This window comes from Microcaecilia unicolor, chromosome 4 (genome assembly GCF_901765095.1).
Source record: "Microcaecilia unicolor chromosome 4, aMicUni1.1, whole genome shotgun sequence".
Classification (NCBI taxonomy): domain Eukaryota; kingdom Metazoa; phylum Chordata; class Amphibia; order Gymnophiona; family Siphonopidae; genus Microcaecilia; species Microcaecilia unicolor.
Window position 1 is genome coordinate 216,236,981 of NC_044034.1, and position 20,313 is coordinate 216,257,293.

At 41.6% G+C, this 20,313-nt stretch overlaps 1 protein-coding gene across 3 annotated transcripts in view; it reads left to right on the plus strand.

The window, feature by feature from the left end:
* Positions 1 to 20,313, plus strand: part of MOB2 (MOB kinase activator 2) — a 344,949-nt gene that overhangs the window by 234,451 nt on the left and 90,185 nt on the right. The window contains exon 1 of one of the 3 annotated variants that reach the window (XM_030201241.1): positions 8,007 to 8,232. The exons of the other annotated variants lie outside the window; for them this stretch is intronic. Coding sequence (XP_030057101.1) covers positions 8,123 to 8,232 — 110 coding nt within the window. The 5' untranslated portion in view covers positions 8,007 to 8,122. Of the gene's footprint in view, positions 1 to 8,006; positions 8,233 to 20,313 lie in introns of those variants that run through there. 3 annotated transcript variants of the gene reach the window in all.

Sequence of the window (20,313 nt, forward strand, 5' to 3'; positions counted from 1 at the left end):
GCGCCCAAGTTTTCCTGAGGACGTCCCCGCGAAGGGGCAGGGAAACTCGTATTATCGAAACAAGATGGGCGGCCATCTTTCGTTTCGATAATACGGTCGAGGACGCCCAGATCTCCACATTTAGGTCATCCATAGAGATGGTTGTCCTAGATTTTCGGCAATAATGGAAACCGAGGACACCCATCTCAGAAATGACCAAATGCAAGCCATTTGGTCATGCGAGGAGCCAGCATTCGTAGTGCACTGGTCCCCCTGACATGCCAGGACACCAACCGGGCACCCTAGGGGGCACTGCAGTGGACTTCATAAAATGCTCCCAGGTACATAGCTCCCTTACCTTGTGGGCTGAGCCCCCCAAAATCCACTCCCCACAACTGTACGCCACTACCATAGCCATTAGGGATGAAGGGGGGCACCTAAATGTAAGTACAGTGGATTTCTGGTGGTTTTTGGAGGGCTCACATTTACCACCACAAATGTAACAGGTAGGGGGGTGGGCCTGGATCCGCCTGCCTGAAGTGCACTGCACCCACTAAAACTGCTCCAGGGGCCTGCATACTACTGTCATGGAGCTGGGTATGATATTTGAGGCTGGCATAGAGGCTAGAAGAAATATTTAAAAATTTGTTTTTTTAGGGTGGGAGGGGGTTACTGACCACTGGGGGAGTAAGGGGAGGTCATCTGGTCGTTTAGGGCACATTTTTGTGGATTGGTCGTCAAAAAAAAAAAAGGGCCAAGTAAAGTCGGCCAAGTGTTCGTCAGGGGCACCCTTCTTTTTTCCATTATCAGCCGAGGATGCTCATGTGTTAAGCACGCCCCAGTCCCGCCTTCGCTATGCTTCGCACGCCCCCGGGAACTTTGGTCGTCCCTGCGACGGAAAGCAGTTGAGGGTGCCCAAAATCAGCTTTCGATTATGCCGATTTGGGCGACCCTGGGAGAAGGATGCCCATATCCCGATTTGTGTCGAAAGATGGGCACTCTTCTCTTTTGAAAATGAGCCCATTAGTGATAAAAGGGTACACCCAATTCACTGACCATAAAATAGCCCTTCCGAGCAACGAAAATATGTTCTTAGCGCTGTGTTTAAATCCTGCTCAAATACAAAATAAATCAGAGTAGAACACTCTAATATCTCTGTAATATATTGCTCTAATAAATCAGAAAGATTATTCAAGTCTAGTTTTTCTCCACATCCTTGCGCTCATAGTTGCATACCTGGTTCCATCTTAGAAGAAATATAATAAATTCTATTTAAAGAAGGAATAGTTTCACGGGTAAACTTCAAAACTTCCAGAAGATATTTTATAAATATGTCACCATGGGTCATCAGAAGAAACTTAGGGAAATTCAGGACAAGAAGGTTAACCGCCCCTCCCCCCCCCCCCGACCCCATTTACTAAGCCATTTGCTAATGCCGACACACTTTGAATGGGCTGTGTGCTATCGTGGCTTAGTAAACAAGGGGGCTAAGTCTTCTAAACTGATTTTCCATTTGTTCAATTTTCCTTTGAGTCACCATTTTATCCTTCACCAAAGTAGCTGAAAGTGTTGGAGAGATTTGACTTCATCCTATACTTGTTTAATCTGAGTGGAACAGTCATTCTTAACATCTTCTGTATTAGATGGAAGCAAGTCAGTTTTACTCACAAATGTTGAAACTTCACTCATCGATTTGGAAACTGTAGCTTCCAAACTCTGCAGTTCCCTACAGATACTCTCTAAAATTATCTCTCTGGGGAAATCATTCCCAAACACTCCCTGGAACTCTATCACAGCTTCAGATTTGCTGGCAGCCTCACCCTCTACACAGGACTTCCGACCCTCTTCGGGAGCGGAGCTCTGCTTAGAAACTGCTGCTTCTGCTGCCGGACATGGAGGAGGACATACCACCAGAGGGGAGCAAGTTGTATCAAATCCTAAGTTGCCAGAGGCCCCTTCCTCTGGTGCCACAGCAAGATGCACATCTCTGGTCTTCTGCACAGGAGGCCTGATGGTGAATCGCTCCATCGTTTGTTGGATGGGTGACGAAGTCCTGGCCGGCAAGGGAACTGGATGAACCATGCTCTTACGTTTGGTATGTGGCATCGGTCTTGGAGATAAAATTCTCCAGCCAAGCAAACTGAGCTTTCCTGCCAACAGCCTCACGCTGCCATCTTGCCATTTCTCTCCATCCTTAGGAAAGTTTTCTAGTTTTATTTTTGTTAAATTTTGAATACGAGACAATTCATAAACATAATGTCTGATTAATGGAACCATACACTTTTAGCTTTAATCATAGTCACCCATAATCTCTTTAGTTTTTATTTTTTGTTTGTTTGGGTTTTTTTAATCATCTCTCTTAGTGTTACAAACGGAACACTAAATGACAGGGCACTTGGGTGACAAGGCCATAGCAGAAAAACTAAATTAATTCTATGTTTGGGTCTTTACTGAAGTTGCTGTTGGAAAAATACTCATTCTAAAAACTCTTTGTGATGACTCAGAGGATCTGTTAACACATCATAGTAAACCTGGAAGATGTAATGAAGCAAACTGACAGAGTAAGGAGTAACAAATCACCATGATGAAATTGTGTACCTGCTGCTAGTAATCTAGTTAGCAAAGTTGGTAAATAAATAAAACCAGCTATAATATTTGAGGGTAGCCAGTATAATGGCAATCTTTAAAATGAGCTCCAGAGATAATTTGGTAAACTATACACTGGTGAGCCTAAAATCAGTGCAGGGGCAAAATGGTACAAGCTGTTTTGAAAAAAAGCTACTGGCCATATGAATAGTCATAGTTTAATATAGGGTGGTCTTGCTTTACCACTCAGTTTATTTGTGGTTTTGGAATGTCATAATAAGATAGCAGGTTTATAATCGATGAGGAGGGAAAAGAACTCTATTGACTTGTAGAAAAGCCTATTAGCTTAAAAGAGGTTCGGGAGTATTTTAGGCACTGTTGGCTTGCCCACTAACTACTGTTGTTAAGGCAGGCTTCTTTTCCTGGAACCGTTTTCAAAGATCGGCATTACATTGGCCACCCTCCAATCTTAAACTAGTATGGACAATTTTATCAACAGGTTACATATTACTAACAGCAGATCAGCAATTTCATGCTTGAGTTCTTTGAGTACCATTGGATGTATGCCATCCAGTCCAAGTGATTTACTATTCTGTCAATTTGCAGGACACAGACCGTAGAAGTCTATCCGACACTGGCCTTTGTTCCCAACTACTCTGTCCAACATATTGTTTTGTAACCATCCTCCTATTTGGGCAACCATTGTGCTTATCCCATGCACAGTAATTGGCTTTACATTAATCTTTCTGGTAGGACCCACATGTAGGTCACAAGTAGTCCAGAATACAGCAGCAAAAGATAATTTTGAGCAGTTATGTCATTGATTATAGTCCTGACATTGGCTGACTGCCAAAGCCCAAGTTAAAATTTGAATATTAAGAAAGTCTGGTCCAGCATATCTGCAGAAGAATTTAACTGGTACATTCCTGGACATGCTTTGCAGTCCCCTTAGGAAGAACCGATGTATGTTCTTGCACAAAGGGATATTTGTGGTGCTTTTGTGTAAGCCAGAATTTTTTCTGTAGCACTTCCTTCATTATAGAACAGTTTGCTGGAAGCTGTATGGTTAGAGCATAATAATTTATCTTAATGAAAGAATGAAGCCTTGGCTTTTTCCTTTGGTATGACATTGATTTTTGATGGGCTGTAAAGGGGTTCATCGGCAGCTGTTTTTAGGCAGGCTTTTCAAAAAAACACCTGTTATTGAGGGTCAGTGCAAAGGTATACCAAGTTAAGAGTAGTGACTAGGAAAGAGCAGAAGGCAGAGACTCCCACTACAACGGGAAGAGACATATTTTAAATAATGAGTGTGTTTTCAAGGACCCCAACTCTGCCAACACCCGAAGAGATAAGAGGCACAGCCCTGAAATCCTCAGTTACCAGTAGGAGCCCAACCCCCATCAGCAAAGGAAGGAAAGTGGAGCTTCAGTGGTACAATCAGCAGTGTGCCACCAGGGACCTGACCGCCACTGTCACTGGAAGAGAGGACTTCTTGCTACAGCTACAATAATGGCATTATGAGCAGAAGGCAGCTGAGGAATAGACAGCTGTTGCAAACTTATCCTCACCATAAGTAGATTGTAAGGGGCTGAATATCATTTTCCTTGGGCCCCCAAAAGGTGGTACAAGACTGATTAAAAATAAATAATAGTGGAAGGGGGAGAGGCAGGCTGAGAGGAGGGAAAGGGGACACTATAAGAAGAAGAGCAGGGAAAGAGGCAGGAGTGGCTGCGAGGCTGGCGAGCCTGGAAGGGAGGAGAGATGATGAGAGAAGAGGAAAAAGAAAGGCAATGAAAAAATCAAGGAACTGAGAGGTAAGGAGTTGTGTTTTTAAAGTAGGAGCGAGAAGGAGAATGAAGCATGGCATAGAGAGTGAGAGAAAGAAATGTGTAGTATGTTGTCTATTACATTGAAATACACACACTCACAGGTCAACATTTCTGTCCATTTCCCCCTCCACCACCCCTGTTAATGCACATCCTGTATCCCCACACAAATGCTTGCTTTCATACACACACCTGCCATCTTCTCCACACATACCCTACTCAAGCACCTGTGAATATTTATACTTAGAACCCTCCCACACATATACACTGAGCATCACATGCAAAACCTCCCCAATATACACATCTGTCATAAACTTCCTCATACACACATACCTCAACACCACAGTGCATATCCTCATACTTAGGTAATTGAGAAATGAATATGTACCCTTACATACAGAACTATAGGCATATCCTGCTCTGTTACTTTACACACAGACACCTATCCCCATCTTCCACAATGAGGCATATTTTCAAAGCACTTAACCTTCCAAAGTTCCATAGAAACCTATGGAATTTTGGAAGGCTAAGTGCTTTGAAAATATGCCTCAATGTATATCAGAGGTTTTCAACCCGGTTCTTGGGGCACACCTATTCAGTCAGGGTTTTCAAAATATCACCATTGAATTCCCCTGATGACACTGTTTGAACAGCAAAACATGCAGCCTTGTAGAGAGTAAGAAGTCGGGCAGCTACGAAATTAATAAGCGGTCTTGAATGCAAAAATTATAGGGACAGGCTTATGAACCTCAACATGTATACGCTGGAAGAGAGGAGGGAGAGAGGAGACATGATAGAAACGTTTAAATATCTCAACGGCATTTATATACTGGAAGAGAGCCTTTTTCAAATGAAGGAGGTTTCTGGAATGAGGGGGCATATGACAAGTTAAGAGGGAATAGGCTTAGGAGTAACCTAAGGCAGTACTATTTCACAGAAAGGGTGGTGGAGGTGTGGAATGGCCTCCCGGTGGAGGTGGTAGAGTCTAGGACTGTTCCAGAATTTAAAAAGGTATGGGATAAACATGTGGGATCGCTTAGGATCAGGAAGAATTTGGGGTTTCAGAGGATGGGCAGACTGGATGGGTCATATGGCCTTTATCTGCCTTCTATGTTTCTAAGTCAACCAAGGTTGATTGGGAGCAGCTTGTGACTCAATTCTGTCCAAGTTAAATGATTGAAAGTTTGGTAATTCTTTATACAACAATATCAGCAGCATTTTGAGCGTCAATGAGAGATCATAAAGAGACTCATGTGTCTTTGCAAGGCACAAAGATCATTGTAATCATTCTGTGGAGCTTATTAATGGAGAATTTGGACTGAATTATATAGGGTCTAGTTCAGGATCATTATATCTAGTTTAGGAAATGGTGTTTATGTTTCTATGATTTTGATGAATTGTGAAACACTTTAGTCAGTCAGTGGTCAGAATAGATATGCTTTTTAAACAGTTTGTTATATATTTTCCAAATATTTTGAATAAAGGTTTATGATATGATTAATATTGAAATCATTGATTTAAGGGTAGTTATACATTGAATTCAGTGAGGATATCCTGATAACACTATCATAAATTATACATACAGTATATCGTCAGCCTGTAGCTTTAGAAAAGAGAAACATAATGTTGTGTGTCACTGTAAGAGTGCACTTTACAACTTTGTGGCATTTGACAAAGTTCCTCATGAAAGACTCCAGAGGAAATTGGAGAGTCATGGGATAGGAGGTAGTGTTCTATTGTGGATTAAAAACTGGCTAAAAGATAGAAAACAGAGAGTAGGGTTAAATGATCAGTGTTCTCAGTGGAGAAGGGTAGATAGTGGGGTTTCCCAGGGGTCTGTGCTGCTTTTTAAACAAATTTATAAATGATATAGAGATGGGAGTAACTAGCGAGGTAATTAAATTTGCTGACGATTCAAAGTTATTTAAAGTTGTTAAATCGCAAGAGGATTGTGAAAAATTACAAGACGGACCTTACAAGACTGGGAAACTGGGCATCCAAATGGCAGATGACGTTTAATGTGAGCAAGTGCACATGATGCATGTGGGAAAGAAGAACCCGAACTATAGCTATGTAATCAAGGTTCCACATTAGGAGTCACCGACCAGGAAATGGTGATACGTTGAAACCTTCTGCTCAGTGTGCTGCTGCAGTTAAGAAAGCAAATAGAATGTTAGCTATTATTATGAAAGGAGTGGAAAACAAAAATTAGGACATTGCAATGCCTTTCTATTGCTCCATGGTGCAACCATACACCTCAAATATTGTGTGCAATTCTGGTCACTGCATCTCAAAAAGATATAGTGGAATTGGAAAAGGCACAGAGAAGGGTGACAAATGATAAAGAGGATGGGACGACTTCCCTAGGAGGAAAGGCTAAAGCAGCTAGGGCACTTCAGCTTGAAGAAAAGACATCTGAGGCATTGGTCAAGTCTTCTTCACCAATGCCTTAATGCCTATTGATGGGAGATTGGCATGCTCTGGTGATCTTCATTGCAGTAGATTAGGTAGATGGATGTGGTCCCTACTGCCAGCTGCTGCTGTTCTTCACTGCAGCCTTTTCCCCTTCTTCTGTAAGCGGGGCATGAGGTTATCTTCACTGCAGCCATGATCTGGATTAGTTCTTCTATTGGTGGGGTTTGGGAATTCCTGCAGGTAGCTGCTGTTGATGTTAGGTGCTTCTGCAATCTATCATCTTTCCTTTGCCTGTGGAACTTATGTTCCCCACCAACAGGTGTTGCTTATCTTTGCTGCCACATGACCTTTCTCATTTCTTCTGCTGTTGGAGCTTGGCAACTGATACTGACTTTATTGGACAGAGTAGGTTAATTGCTCCTTATTTGTCCTAGTCTACTGTGTTTACTGTATATGCAATAGAAGCTAACAGTATAAAAATGCTTCAAAATTGTATTTTAAGTCTCTGACAAAAGATGTCCTAAATTTTGAAATCTCACTTCTTTGCCTATAAGGTTTGATTTTTCTGTGATATCCAAAAAAATCATATAGACTTAAAAGAAAAAGTTCTATGGTGCTTTCAGCCAAAATGCTTAGTTTAGAATTGGGCAGAATTCTCACAGTGCAGTTCTCAAGATTTTGCTTCTATATGGTTTTTTTTCTATGCGATTTTTTTTTCTTTCATTGAAGCTTGCAGAAAAATTAACTTATTTAGTTTTTCAAAACTTGCATGCAGACTGATCTAAGTTCTAAATGAAAATGGTTTGGAAATCATAGCTTTATTATGCTCCTTGTCTAAAATATTTGTTCTAATCTGGGGCATGGCACTGACAGAATGGCAACATCCATAAAGTTGCTGTAAACTTTAAAGTGCCATTTCCTGCCATTATACTGACTCAACTTTGCAAAAAGCCAGACTAAAAGTCTGCCCTGTTTACACTGACTCTTGTCCCTTATGGCCCTGATTTTGAAAAGGCTGATTCAGTCTCTGTTTGCACAGATTTGGCCCTGGCTCAGGGCTAAAGAACCAGCTGTTTCTTTTCCAGCCTTCTTTTTTTTTCTGTCCTCCTTTCTCCCCTTGTTGCTCCCTGATTGGCTGTTGGAAGAGGGCAGGATGAAGTGTGCCTGCCATACATGCAGGCGTAGGCACACACACACAGAATGTGGTCAGACAAGTTCAGTGTGAGGAGCTGAAAGGCTGCTGGAAACACTTTCATTTTCAAGCCATTCCCCTACGTTTCCCCATCCCTTCCCCACTTCATCTTCCTGTTCATAACATGGTTGGGGACCACTGCAACCTTTCTGGAGACAGACCGGTACTCACCCAGACTCCGAAAACTGGATTAAGTTGCAAAATGGTTTTACAGGCTGTGGGAAGAGTATTAAGGTAATGACAGACGGCTTCTAGAGAGCAGCACGAGGAGTAGAGAAACATTGCTTTATATTTATCCTTTTTCTTAAAATGGTGGTTGAAACAGTGGCAGGTTTTAGTTAAAACTGAGAATGTTCATGGCTGAGCCTAGAAAGAGACTTTCTTTTGTGCTTCAAGCTTTGTCAGAAAGTCTTGCCTGTGGAATGTGTTTGCATAGATTTTCTTTTTCTTAGAAAAATGTATTGGCAACATATTTGGGGAAACTCTGTAAATCATCTTATTTCTCTGTGTTTATTGAGACACTTGTGTTGTAAAACTGTTTTTCAGTTCTTGGATGCATAGAATTGAACTTTTCTAGCTTGAAGGCATCTTTGTTCTACAGTTCCCAGGTTAAGAAGCATTTGGAGCACTGGAGTCCTCTACGAGTTATTTTAGCAAAGATGGATCTATCTGTGACCGACCATGCATTTTGTATTGCACTAGAATTGCAAATAGTTTTCAGTAAGATATTTTTGAAAGTAGATTTACCTGAGGAAATGAAATCTTCCTTCCTGATGGTATATTCTGATATTGTGTGCCAGAAAGAATAGGGAGAACATATTGAAAGAGTAAAATCATCGATTTAATGGAAGTCAGAGCTGATATAGAAAACCTTAAAGCTCTCTGTCAATTAAAGGCAAACCTTTCTAAAGGAATTAGAATGCATTTTGTGGAATGTTCACTATCTAAAGATGGAATCAGCTAGGAAGAGTGAGGTTATACTTATAAGATCTATTGCGTCCTTTATTCTTGCTTGAATACAGTGTGAGGCTCTTCTGGATCATACTAGGAAATGTTAAGGTTAAAAGAAAAGGGACGAATGTAGTGTTTCCAGAATTGGCATATTACATGATAAGGATTGTCTGTTGTGGGCTTAAACTTCAAAAACATTTTCTGGAATTTTTCATATGCAGGATATTCAGTAAAAGGCTGCTTGTCATTTGTTCTGATCACAGAGCTACGTAGCAGTAAGTTGGTAGTTTCACCTAACTTATTTTTATGTTGAAATGTAGAAAGAATGCAACCTTGAGAGTATAAGCAAAAAATGTTCTTTCCCTTACCAACTAAAATTTATGTATGTACAAGAAGGTTACAGGGTCAAGGTTCATGTATTTAATACACTGTGTTTCTGTGGTACATCTGAAGCGGTTTACATTTATTAGATACAAGTACTTTCTCTGTGTCTAGTGGGCACAGAATCTAACTTTTGGTGGTGTTTTTTTTTTGGTGGGGGGAGGGGTTGTACCTGGGACAGTGGAGGGTTAAATGACTTGCCCAGAGTCATTGAGCAGCAGTGGGAATTGAACCCAGTTCTCCAGGTTCTCAGCCCACTGTACTAACCATTAGACGACTACTCTTCCACTTCTGTGTACATTTATACATTTTATATATATATATATATATATATATATATATATATATATATATATATATATATATATATATAGGTCACATGTGTGACTTTTTTTGCATAGGAGAAAGTTCTGCGTGTTAGCTCATGGAATGATATTTTTGTTAAACATCCTGCACAGTTCACTGAAAATGGGATTCCAACTGCAGCTCTTTCAGCCCCGCGGGGGCTGCAGTTGGAATCCCGTTTTAACTGAACTGTGCAGGGAGATTTGGAAAAAGGAACTGCAGTGAAAAGACCCCTGAGGAAGGCCTGTTGGCCGAAACATGGACCGTGTAGGGTCCCATTAAACTTTTCTGGCGCTCTTACTCTCTTGTTTTTTGGTCTGTTTTGGTTTATCTTCCGCCATTTTTTGTGGTTTGTTCACTGAAGAAAATCCTGGAGAAGGACCGCGAGGGACTGGCAAAAGTACACATGAGAATGGAATAGATATAGCACCGTTCACGGAAGAGAGTGTGTATCAACAACTTGGAAAGCTAAAGGTGGACAAAGCGATGGGACCGGACGGGATCCACCCCAGAATATTGAGGGAGCTCAGAGAGGTTCTGGCGGGTCCTCTTAAAGATTTGTTTAATAAATCCTTGGAGACGGGAGAGGTTCCGAGGGATTGGAGAACGGCGGAGGTGGTCCCTCTTCACAAAAGTGGTGATAGGGAAGAAGCTGGAAACTACAGGCCGGTAAGCCTCACTTCGGTTATTGGAAAAGTAATGGAAGCAATGCTGAAGGAAAGGACAGTGAATTTCCTGGAAGCCAATAAGTTGCGAGAACCGAGACAACATGGTTTTACCAGAGGGAAATCGTGCCAAACGAATCTCATTGAATTCTTTGATTGGGTAACTGGAGAATTGAATCATCGACATGCTATAGACGTAATCTACTTAGATTTTAGCAAAGCTTTTGACACGGTCCCCCACAGGAGGCTCTTAAATAAACTAGATGGGCTGAAGATAGGTCCCGAAGTGGTGAACTGGATTAGGAACTGGTTGACGGACAGACGACAGAGGGTGGTGGTAAATGGAGTTCGCTCGGAGGAGGGAAAGGTGAGTAGTGGAGTGCCTCAGGAATCGGTGCTGGGGCCGATTCTGTTCAATATATTTGTGAGTGACATTGCCGAAGGGTTAGAAGGTAAAGTTTGCCTATTTGCGGATGATACTAAGATTTGCAACAGAGTGGACACCCGGGAGGGAGTGGAAAGCATGAAAAAGGATCTGAGGAAGCTAGAAGAATGGTCTAAGGTTTGGCAATTAAAATTCAATGCGAAGAAATGCAAAGTGATGCATTTAGGGAGTAGAAACCCATGAGAGACTTATGTGTTAGGCGGTGAGAGTCTGATAGGTACTGAGGGGGAGAGGGATCTTGGGGTGATAGTATCCGAGGATCTGAAGGCGATGAAACAATGTGACAAGGCGGTGGCTGTAGCGAGAGGGTTGCTAGGCTGTATAGAGAGAGGTGTGATCAGCAGAAGAAAGGAAGTGTTGATGCCCCTGCACAAGTCGTTGGTGAGGCCCCACCTGGAGTATTGTGTTCAGTTTTGGAGGCCGTACCTTGTGAAGGATGTTAAAAAAATGGAAGCGGTGCAAAGAAAAGCTACGAGAATGGTATGGGATTTGCGTTCCAAGACGTATGAGCAGAGACTTGCTGACCTCAACATGTATACCCTGGAGGAAAGGAGGAACAGGGGTGATATGATACAGACGTTCAAATACTTGAAAGGAATTAATCCGCAAACAAATCTTTTCCGGAGATGGGAAGGCAGTAGAACGAGAGGACATGAAATGAGATTGAAGGGGGGCAGACTCAGGAAAGATGTCAGGAAGTATTTTTTCACGGAGAGGGTGGTGGATGCTTGGAATGCCCTCCCGCGGGAGATGGTGGAGATGAAAACGGTAACGGAATTCAAACATGCGTGGGATGTGCATAAAGGAATCCTGTGCTGTAGGAATGGATCCTCAGAAGCTTAGCTGAAATTGGGTGGCGGAGCAGGTGGGGGAAGAGGGGTTGGTGGTTGGGAGGCGAGGATAGTGGAGGGCAGACTTATACAGTCTGTGCCAGAGCCAGTGATGGGAGGTGGGACTGGTGGTTGAGAGGCGGGAAATACTGCTGGGCAGACTTGTAAGGTCTGTGCCTTGAAAAAGGCAGGTACAAATCAAGGTAAGGTATACACATATGAGTTTATCTTGTTGGGCAGACTGGATGGACCATGCAGGTCTTTTTCTGCCGTCATCTACTATGTTACTATGTAATAGAACATTTTAATTGACAACTGTGCTGATCCTCAAACAGCCATAAACTTTTTCCTAAATAATTTTTTGCAGCGGGAAATTTGTTGGTCATTGAATGATCGTTCTTAACACTGAAAGGTTATTTCAGTATAACTTGGAAGTTCCATTACTAATATGCTCCAATTTAGAATAATTTTTTGACATTCATGAAATGTGAACATAATAGGTAATAGCATAACTTTTGATATATTTCAAAAACTTGATTTAAAGGATGCATATGATTACATTCCATGCCATTCAGCGAATCTCTGCTGAGACAAAAGGACATGACGCTCTTTTCATCAATGACAGATACTCTCCCTTTTGAGGACTGTAGGAAAAGTAAGGGATGGAAAGAAGTTGTCTTTAATTTTTGTTCAGGAGTTAATTTAAAAGTTAATATGAGACATTAGATCTGAACAGATATCTCCTCTCTATATCTACTAATTAAGTATGTCATACCATGCATCAGCCTTTATAACCCAGTTTCTTTATATTTAAAACTTTGCTGATCTCATTGTTGATCTATGCTCTGCCATTCCTTGTGTTTTATTCTTTTCCTAAGCAGTAGCTGCTTTAAATTATCCATCTTCCAATTCTGATAATTATAGATGCCTGGATTTTGCTCAGGGTGGTGGTGGTTTCTGTGGTTCTGGACAAAATTATGCTTGTTTGGAGATTTCACATCTTGATTTGCTGCAGTTTCTACTGTTCTGTTTTGCTGATTCAAGTAGATTTTATTTGCATTTTTAAGTTTTTCATACTGGTGAAAAGTGCCAAAAAAGCTCTTTGAACTATCCCATTCAACATATCCACATATGTTCTGTTAACATAATTATATGCATCCCAAGAAAATGTGAAAAGTAAGATTTCCAAACACAAGAACCTTCCTTTATCTAACACACTTGCTTCTATTATGTAAGAACTAGTAAAAGAGGCCCGTTTCCAACAGAAAGGAAATGGGCGCTAGCAAGGTTCCAAGGCCCCCTCCCTCCCTCCGCCCTCCGAGTTCCATGACCCCTACCTGCCTCCCTCCCTCCGAGTCCACACCCCCCTACCCACCTCCCTCCCTCTCCAAGTTCCAGGCACCCCTCCCCTTCAAGTTCCCGGACCTGCCCCTCCCCCTCCTCCAGTTCTCATACCCATAGTGCCACACAATATGTATATTACTCTATGGCTTATGGTAAATTTGTCCACAAAACAATACAGCCTAGGCAGTGGAAACTTCATTATCTCCATTTCATTTCCCTCTACAGCACTATTCAGTTTTTGTTCTATTAAATATTTTAATAGAGCTACAAGATGTACTTTATATAGTGCTGCACAGACCCAGAAAAAAAACATTCTTACTTGGTTCAGCCTACAATCTAGTCAGGATAGGACATTGAAGATAAGCCAATTTAATGGAGGCTCCACCCTCTAAAACAGCACTTCTCAGACTGTGGGTTGGTGTTGCACATTCCACATTTAGGGTTGTGACCTGGTTGGGCAGTACATAGTCGCATCATCATGAAATGCCTCGATGGTGTCATGCGCATCGCTGTGGCTGTGATGATGGGGTCGCAGCTAGAAAATGTTTGAGTACCACTACTCTAAAATCTAGTAGAGATGGCGTGGCTCTGAGGTAGGAATACAGTTAGGACTATTTGCTTTTAAAGACAATTTCTCTATTTCTAAAGAGAGGTCACAGTAGCGTCTGTAGTATAAACTACTTATTTAAGGGAGAACTTAAGCAACTAGAGAAAACAAAGACTACCACTATTATCACTGCTGTAAACCATCACCAACAGACACTCACAATTCTGCACAAGCACACATGCTTTAGAACTTATTTGGCCAGGATACACAGGGTTTGAGTACCTGAGTGCTGATAAGGCTCATGCCTTGGTTTCTGCCCTAGAACCCACTGTGTCTTAATTCTGGGAGTAGGTGGGGATTTGAAAACGAAAAGGAGATTCCTTCAGTATGTGCAAAAATTTGAGAGATGAATATTGCTGCAAATGGAGGGAGGGGTTTGCAGGTAGAGACTGGTAGACACATTGAGAGGAAGACATTGTGAGGGGATGGGGGACTGAGAGAGACTGGTTAAGGACAAGCTGAGGAGAATATATGAGAGGAATGGGCCACGACAATAGGTAAAAAAAGAGGCAGTCACTTCTGATGCATTTCATGGTATGCTAGAGGAAGGGGTTCCACTGACTGTATGTTCTGTTACCATCACATTGAAGAAACTATGATGAATCTGTGAAAAACTTCCCCTTGACTTGAGTGAAGAGAAAGATGTAGAGGGAGTTCTGTACTGCTCTTTCTTAGATCCAAAGGAAATTTGTCAAGGCTTTGCTTTCTAAGTGGGCTGTGATGAGGGCATGGTTAAGTGTTCTTCTGTTGTACTTTGAGAAGAATGGACGGATTGTGAGGATGCTAAAGAGGAGACATGCTTTGGATTTATGCAGTGAAGAGAGAAGGGGACTAAAGATGACTAAGGTTATGTAACTGAGGGGATTGAAATAATAGTAGTGTTATCCAGAGAGATGCAAAAAGAGGGTAATATAGATTTTTGGGGAAAAGGGAGACTTTCTTTTCAGGCTGTACAGCCAAGTGCAAATGTTATACCAGTAGGTAGGTTGAATTTCGGTTCAAATGCTGGGAATTCTGGAGCAGAAAGGTAGGTTTGGAAATTGTCAGCATAAAGTTGGTACTAGAAGCTGTGAGAGGAGATAAAATTACCAATAAGAAGTTTAGAAAGAGAAGATTCTGAGTAATAGGATAGGATAAGCTGTAAAAGAGACCCAAAGTGTAATGAAAAGGTAGGAGCCAAGATAGAGCAAAGTCACAACATCCAACTGAGGTCAGAATGTCTAGGTGATAACTTTGCTGATGGCAACAGGTAGAGAACAATAAGGGCTGAGCTTTTTTTTTTTTTTTTTTAATGAAATCTTTATTCGGGTTCTCAATAATACAACACAGCAAAGCTATACACCGAGCAAAAACTAAATATAACACACATACAGCTACAGATACAACTGTCATTGCTCCTCACCAATATGATCTACCATCTCATCAATGTCATATCCTGTAGACCCTTAAGTGAGACATACAATCCAACAACTTGAGAAATCCCTCACATTTTTTCCCCTTTTTGGTTTATTCCCCCCCCTCCCCACGAGACCGTCTAAAGAACCCCTCTCCTCCACTTTCTTAACCTGACCTATCCCCTCCACCAGGACTCCCACATCCTTCAGGGCACTTCTCATTCCCACCTAACCGCTCCACCCCTACTCCCCCTTTTCCTCACCCATTGAGAATCAAATTTCGCTCCTTATGAGGCAGTACGGCCCAATATGGCTCCCATATGCTCTGGAAAGATTTCCACTTATTCTTCTCACAACTACCCACTACTTGGCGCTCAAATAGTGCCATCTCAAACAGCATTGATTTCCACATTTGAAACTTCGGACTTTCTGCATGCGCCAATGTATTAAGATTACTTTCTTTGCTAGTAGCAGCACCTTTGCCAGAAACCACTGCTGCGGCCCTGACTCCACCTGTAACTGTAATCCCTCCGCAAATAAGAAACCCACAGGTGTGTACCCTCTGAACTTCCCTACACAACAGGACAAAAAATTACCCACTTTAGTCCAAAAAACTTGTGTCCGACCACAAGTCCAAAACATATGTCCCAACGTAGCATTAGCTACCCCACATTTCTGGCAGCCCCCCATCTGTGCAAACCCTGCCCTATACGCCCTCCATGGAGCAATATACATCCGGGCTGAGCTTTTTAAATGTATTAATTTCTTATGTACTTCCTGAAAACTGTTGTAGTGGTTTACATTCAGATACAGTAGGTATTTTTCTGTCCCTGAAGTACTCAATCTAAGGCAGTATCTCAGGCAATAGAGGGTCAAGTCACTTGCCGAAGATCACAAGGATCTGCTGAAGGATTGTGAACCAGGCTACGCTGGTTCTCCACCTGTTGCTGTAGCCATTAAGCGGCTACTCCACTTTGCTCTTGCAGGAGGTTAGGAACTTTGGCAAGGGCATGTCTCAGTGGAATGAAAAGGGCAAAAGCCAGACTGGAGTGGATTAATAAGTAAATGACACATTCAAATAGTCTGGATGAAACGAGAGAGGTGGCAGTGAGCCATTTTGGGTTCAGTGCTTTTTTTTTTTTTCTTTTAGCAGTAGTGTTTCTGTTATTTGCTTGAAGGCAATGGAAATAGATGTAGTAGAAAGCGATAGACTGAGAATGTACAAATCACAGGGGAAATTGAATAGGAAGAGGTCAGAAGGACAAACAGTTAATCTGCAGGCATTGAGAAGATGGGCAGTTTCCTTCTCTGTGACTTTGAAAAAGTAAAGGCTAGCAGGTGCTAAAGGAAGGCGAAGAAACAGTGGTCTAGTGGAGAGTTTTTCAAATGAAATTTAATGTGTGGTGTACTTTGAACAGGGATTCAAGTTGGAAGTATTGAGAGTACATGGTTCCTTATATATGTGTACCACTGATCATAGCATAGGTTGCTCCTAAACAATGCGGAACCATACCTCAGGAAAGGATCTCTGTGCTTTTATGGCTCTGATTGGTGTGTGTAGTAAAACATGCAGAGAGCATAAATGATTTTAAAAATTTTGCAAGAGGACTTTGAAGAGCTACCATATATGGTTTTCAGCATGGAAAGTTCCAAAACCCCCACCCCCTCCATACCCCTAAGCAATTCCAAATTGCAAGGCTTTTAGGAGGTGTGTGCAAACCACTTTCTAAGAAATATCTCCTTCAAGAAGTTTTCCCTAGACAAAACCAAGGAAGAACTAAATGTGATTTTTTTTTTTCCCTTGAAATGCTGGAAAAGCAAAGGAGTCTTAAGTAAGCACATTACTTAAGACTGTCCAGCACAACCAGTTGCCAACACTTGTTTGTTGTGCGAGTTTAGGTCTTCAGAGAGGAGTTTGACTGCTACTGTGAACTGAAGCCTGTGGTAGTAGACTTTTAACTTCTGTTTCTTATATAAATAAACCCACTTGTTAGACTCGGCATCCAGGGGCACAAACTTAAGTGTTTCCACTAAAGGTATGGATTTGAGAGAGGTGAACAGGCAGAGTGTGGTAACAGAGGTTTTACCAGCTGCTTATTCGAGGAGGGGATTTGAAGGCCACTGGGGTTCTTACATTGGCTTCTCAACCCAGTCCTCGGGTCCAACCCAGCCGGTTAGGTTTTCAGAAATAGCCATGCAGAGATTTGGAACCCATCTCACTACGTCCCTGTTACATATGAAACATTCAAGACAAGTATTGCATGTGGGGTGTCTACCCTATTGCAGATTTTATTATCATTCACAGAGAGGGAAACCCTACCAGACAACCCTTCGACAATATCGCAAACAAAAATGTTAAAAAGAACCGGCCCAAGAGCTGAACCTTGTGGCACACCACTGATAGCATCCTTTTCCTCAGAATGAGCTCCATTTACCACTTCCCTCTGTTAGCTTCCACTCAACCAGTTCCTAACCCAGTCACTTTAGGGCCCATATTGAAAGCACTGTATTTATTAGTCGTCTATGCGCAACTGTATCAAAAGCTTTGCTAAAATCTAAATACACCACATTTAGTGCTCTCCTCGATTCCACTCTCTGGTCACCCAGTAAAAGAAGTTAATCAGATCTGACAAACCTGCCTCTAGTGATACCATATTGCCTCTGGTCCTGTAATCCATTGGATTCCAAAAACTTTTTATTTTCTGTTTTAAAAGGGTTTTCATTAATTTACTTAACATAGAAGTCAGACTTACCAGCCTGTGGTTCCCAACTTCTTCTTTACTTCCACTTTTATGGAGAGGGACCATATCTGCTTTTCTCCAGTCCTCCAGGACCACTCCTTTCTTTAGAGAAACAATGAAAAGGTCAGCCAGCAGAGCCGCTGGAACTTTCCTAAGTTCCTTCAGTACCCTCGAATGTATGCTATCCGGCCCCATCGCATTGTTCACCTTCAGTTTAGACAGTTACTCACGAATACAGACCTCTGAAAATCTTTCAGGGGCTACCACCCCTCCATTTCTATTTGTGTTTGGCTTCTGTGGTCCTTCTCTCAGTCCTTCAGCTGTGAACACAGAACAGAAATATTTGTTAAGCAATTCTCCCCTATCTTTATCAGCTTCTACATATTCCTCCTTTTCACCTTTGAGTCTCGCAATTCCACTTTTGTACTTCCTGCTGTCACTAACATAGCTAAAAAATGTGTTGTTCCCTGCCCCCCCCCCCCTCATTTTACCATATTGGCTATTTTTCTTCCATTTGCATTTTTGCTTTCCTGACTACTCTACCAGCTTCTCTTAGGTTTTCCAGATATTGTCACCTGTCTTCCTCTTTCTGCGATCTCTTCTAATTTATTAAAGCTAAACACTTTTTTTCCTTACCTTTTCAGCTACTACTTTTGAGAACCAAAGCTGCCTCCTTTTTCTCACTTTTATTCACTTTCCTTACAAAAAGGTTTATTGCCCTTACAATAGCTCCTTTTAGTTTTGCCCACTGCTTTCCAACTTCTTCCAGATGTTCTCATCCAGACAGGAATTCTGTGATGTAATCCCCAGTCTGAATAAAGCTAGGTGTTTTTTTTTTTCTGAAATCTTGAACCTTCACTTTTGAATGAACCATCTCCACACCTATCTTAATATTAAACTACACCATCTGGTGATGACTGGTTTTCAAAGATATGCAGTGAGTCGGTACTACACTGGATTTCATTTTTAAAACAGATGAAGAGTTAGAATTATAAAATGTTATATAGCCAAAATGAAGTATTAATCTGTGTTTTGTTGATGACAAAATTGTGTGTTGTGAGGAAAGGGGGGTTAAGGTTGATGTAATGATATGTTTATGTTGATTGATTTCTTCTTATACACCCTTCATTTGGCCCAATCAGAGCAGTTTACAGAATACAAATTTAAAAGAAAAGAAACTACAATCAAAATAAGACAGAGAAATTGTGAAAGAGAACAGGAAGGGCATAGAGGAGTAAGTAGGGGCAGGTGATGGTTCACCCACCTACCTAGCAAAAGAACACAACGAAGGTGATAGAATCACAGAAAACAAGATAACAAGGTGCCAAAATGCCTTTATTGAAAAACAGGGTTCGACTCAACACAGGCTGTGTTTCGGCAACTAGGCCTGCAACAGGAGTCTAAAATAGAAACGTATTAAAACAATAAAATGTACCAAACAGAATAAATGTAAAAACAATAATAAAAATATATTCAATAATAAAAATATATTTTTTTTTAATAACTATTGCTTTTTATAAATATTGTTTTTACCTTGTAGGTTTTTATTTGGTGTTTCCAAGCTATTGTTTTTTATTAGAGTTTTGATATATCACCTTCTCTTACAGAAACATAGAAACATGACGGCAGATAAAGGCCAAATGGCCTATCCAGTCTGCCCATCCTCTGTAACCCCTAGATCTTCCTTTTCCTAAGCAATTTCACATGCTTATCCCATTCCTTTTAAATTCTGACACAGTCCTTAACTCCACAACCTCCACCAGGAGGCTATTCTATTCTTCCACCACCCTTTCTGTGAAATAATACTTTCTTAGATTACTCCTAAGCCTATTCCCTCTTAACTTCATTGTATGCCCCCTTGTTCCAGAGTTTTTCTTCAGTTGAAAAAGGCTCACTTCCTGTACATTAATGCCCTTGAGATATTTAAACATCTCTATAATATCTCCTCTCTCCCAGCATATACATCATAAGCCTGTCCCTATATTTTTGTGTTCAAGACTGCTTACTAATTTTGTAGCCGCCATCTGGACCGACCCCATCCTGTTTATATTGTTCCATAGGGTTGGTCTCCATACCTGCACACAGTACTCTAAATGGGGCCTCACCAGACACTTATACAAGGGCAGTATCACCTCCTTTTTCTTGCTGGTCATCCCTCTCTCTATGCACCCAAGCATCCTTCTGGCTTTGACCGTCTCTTTTTCTACCTGTTTGGAAGCTTTAAGGTCATCAAACACAATCACCCCCCAGTCCCACACTTCTGGAAGCACTTCACCCCCTATACTGTACCATTTCCTCGGATTCTTGAGACCCAAGTACATGACCCTGCATTTTTTAACATTAAATCTTAGTTGCCAAATATCGGTCCATTCCTCCAGCTTCGTTAGGTCCTTTCTCATGTTGTTCACACCGTCCGGGGTGTCCACCCTGTTGCAGAGTTTGGTATCATCCGCAAAGAGACAAACCTTACCAGACAGCCCTTCCGCTATATCGCACACAAAGACATTAAAAAGAGCCGGCCCAAGGACCGATCCCTGCAATACTCCACTGACAGGATCCCTTTATTCAGAGCAAGTTCCATTTACCACTATCCTCTGTCTCCTTCCGTTCAA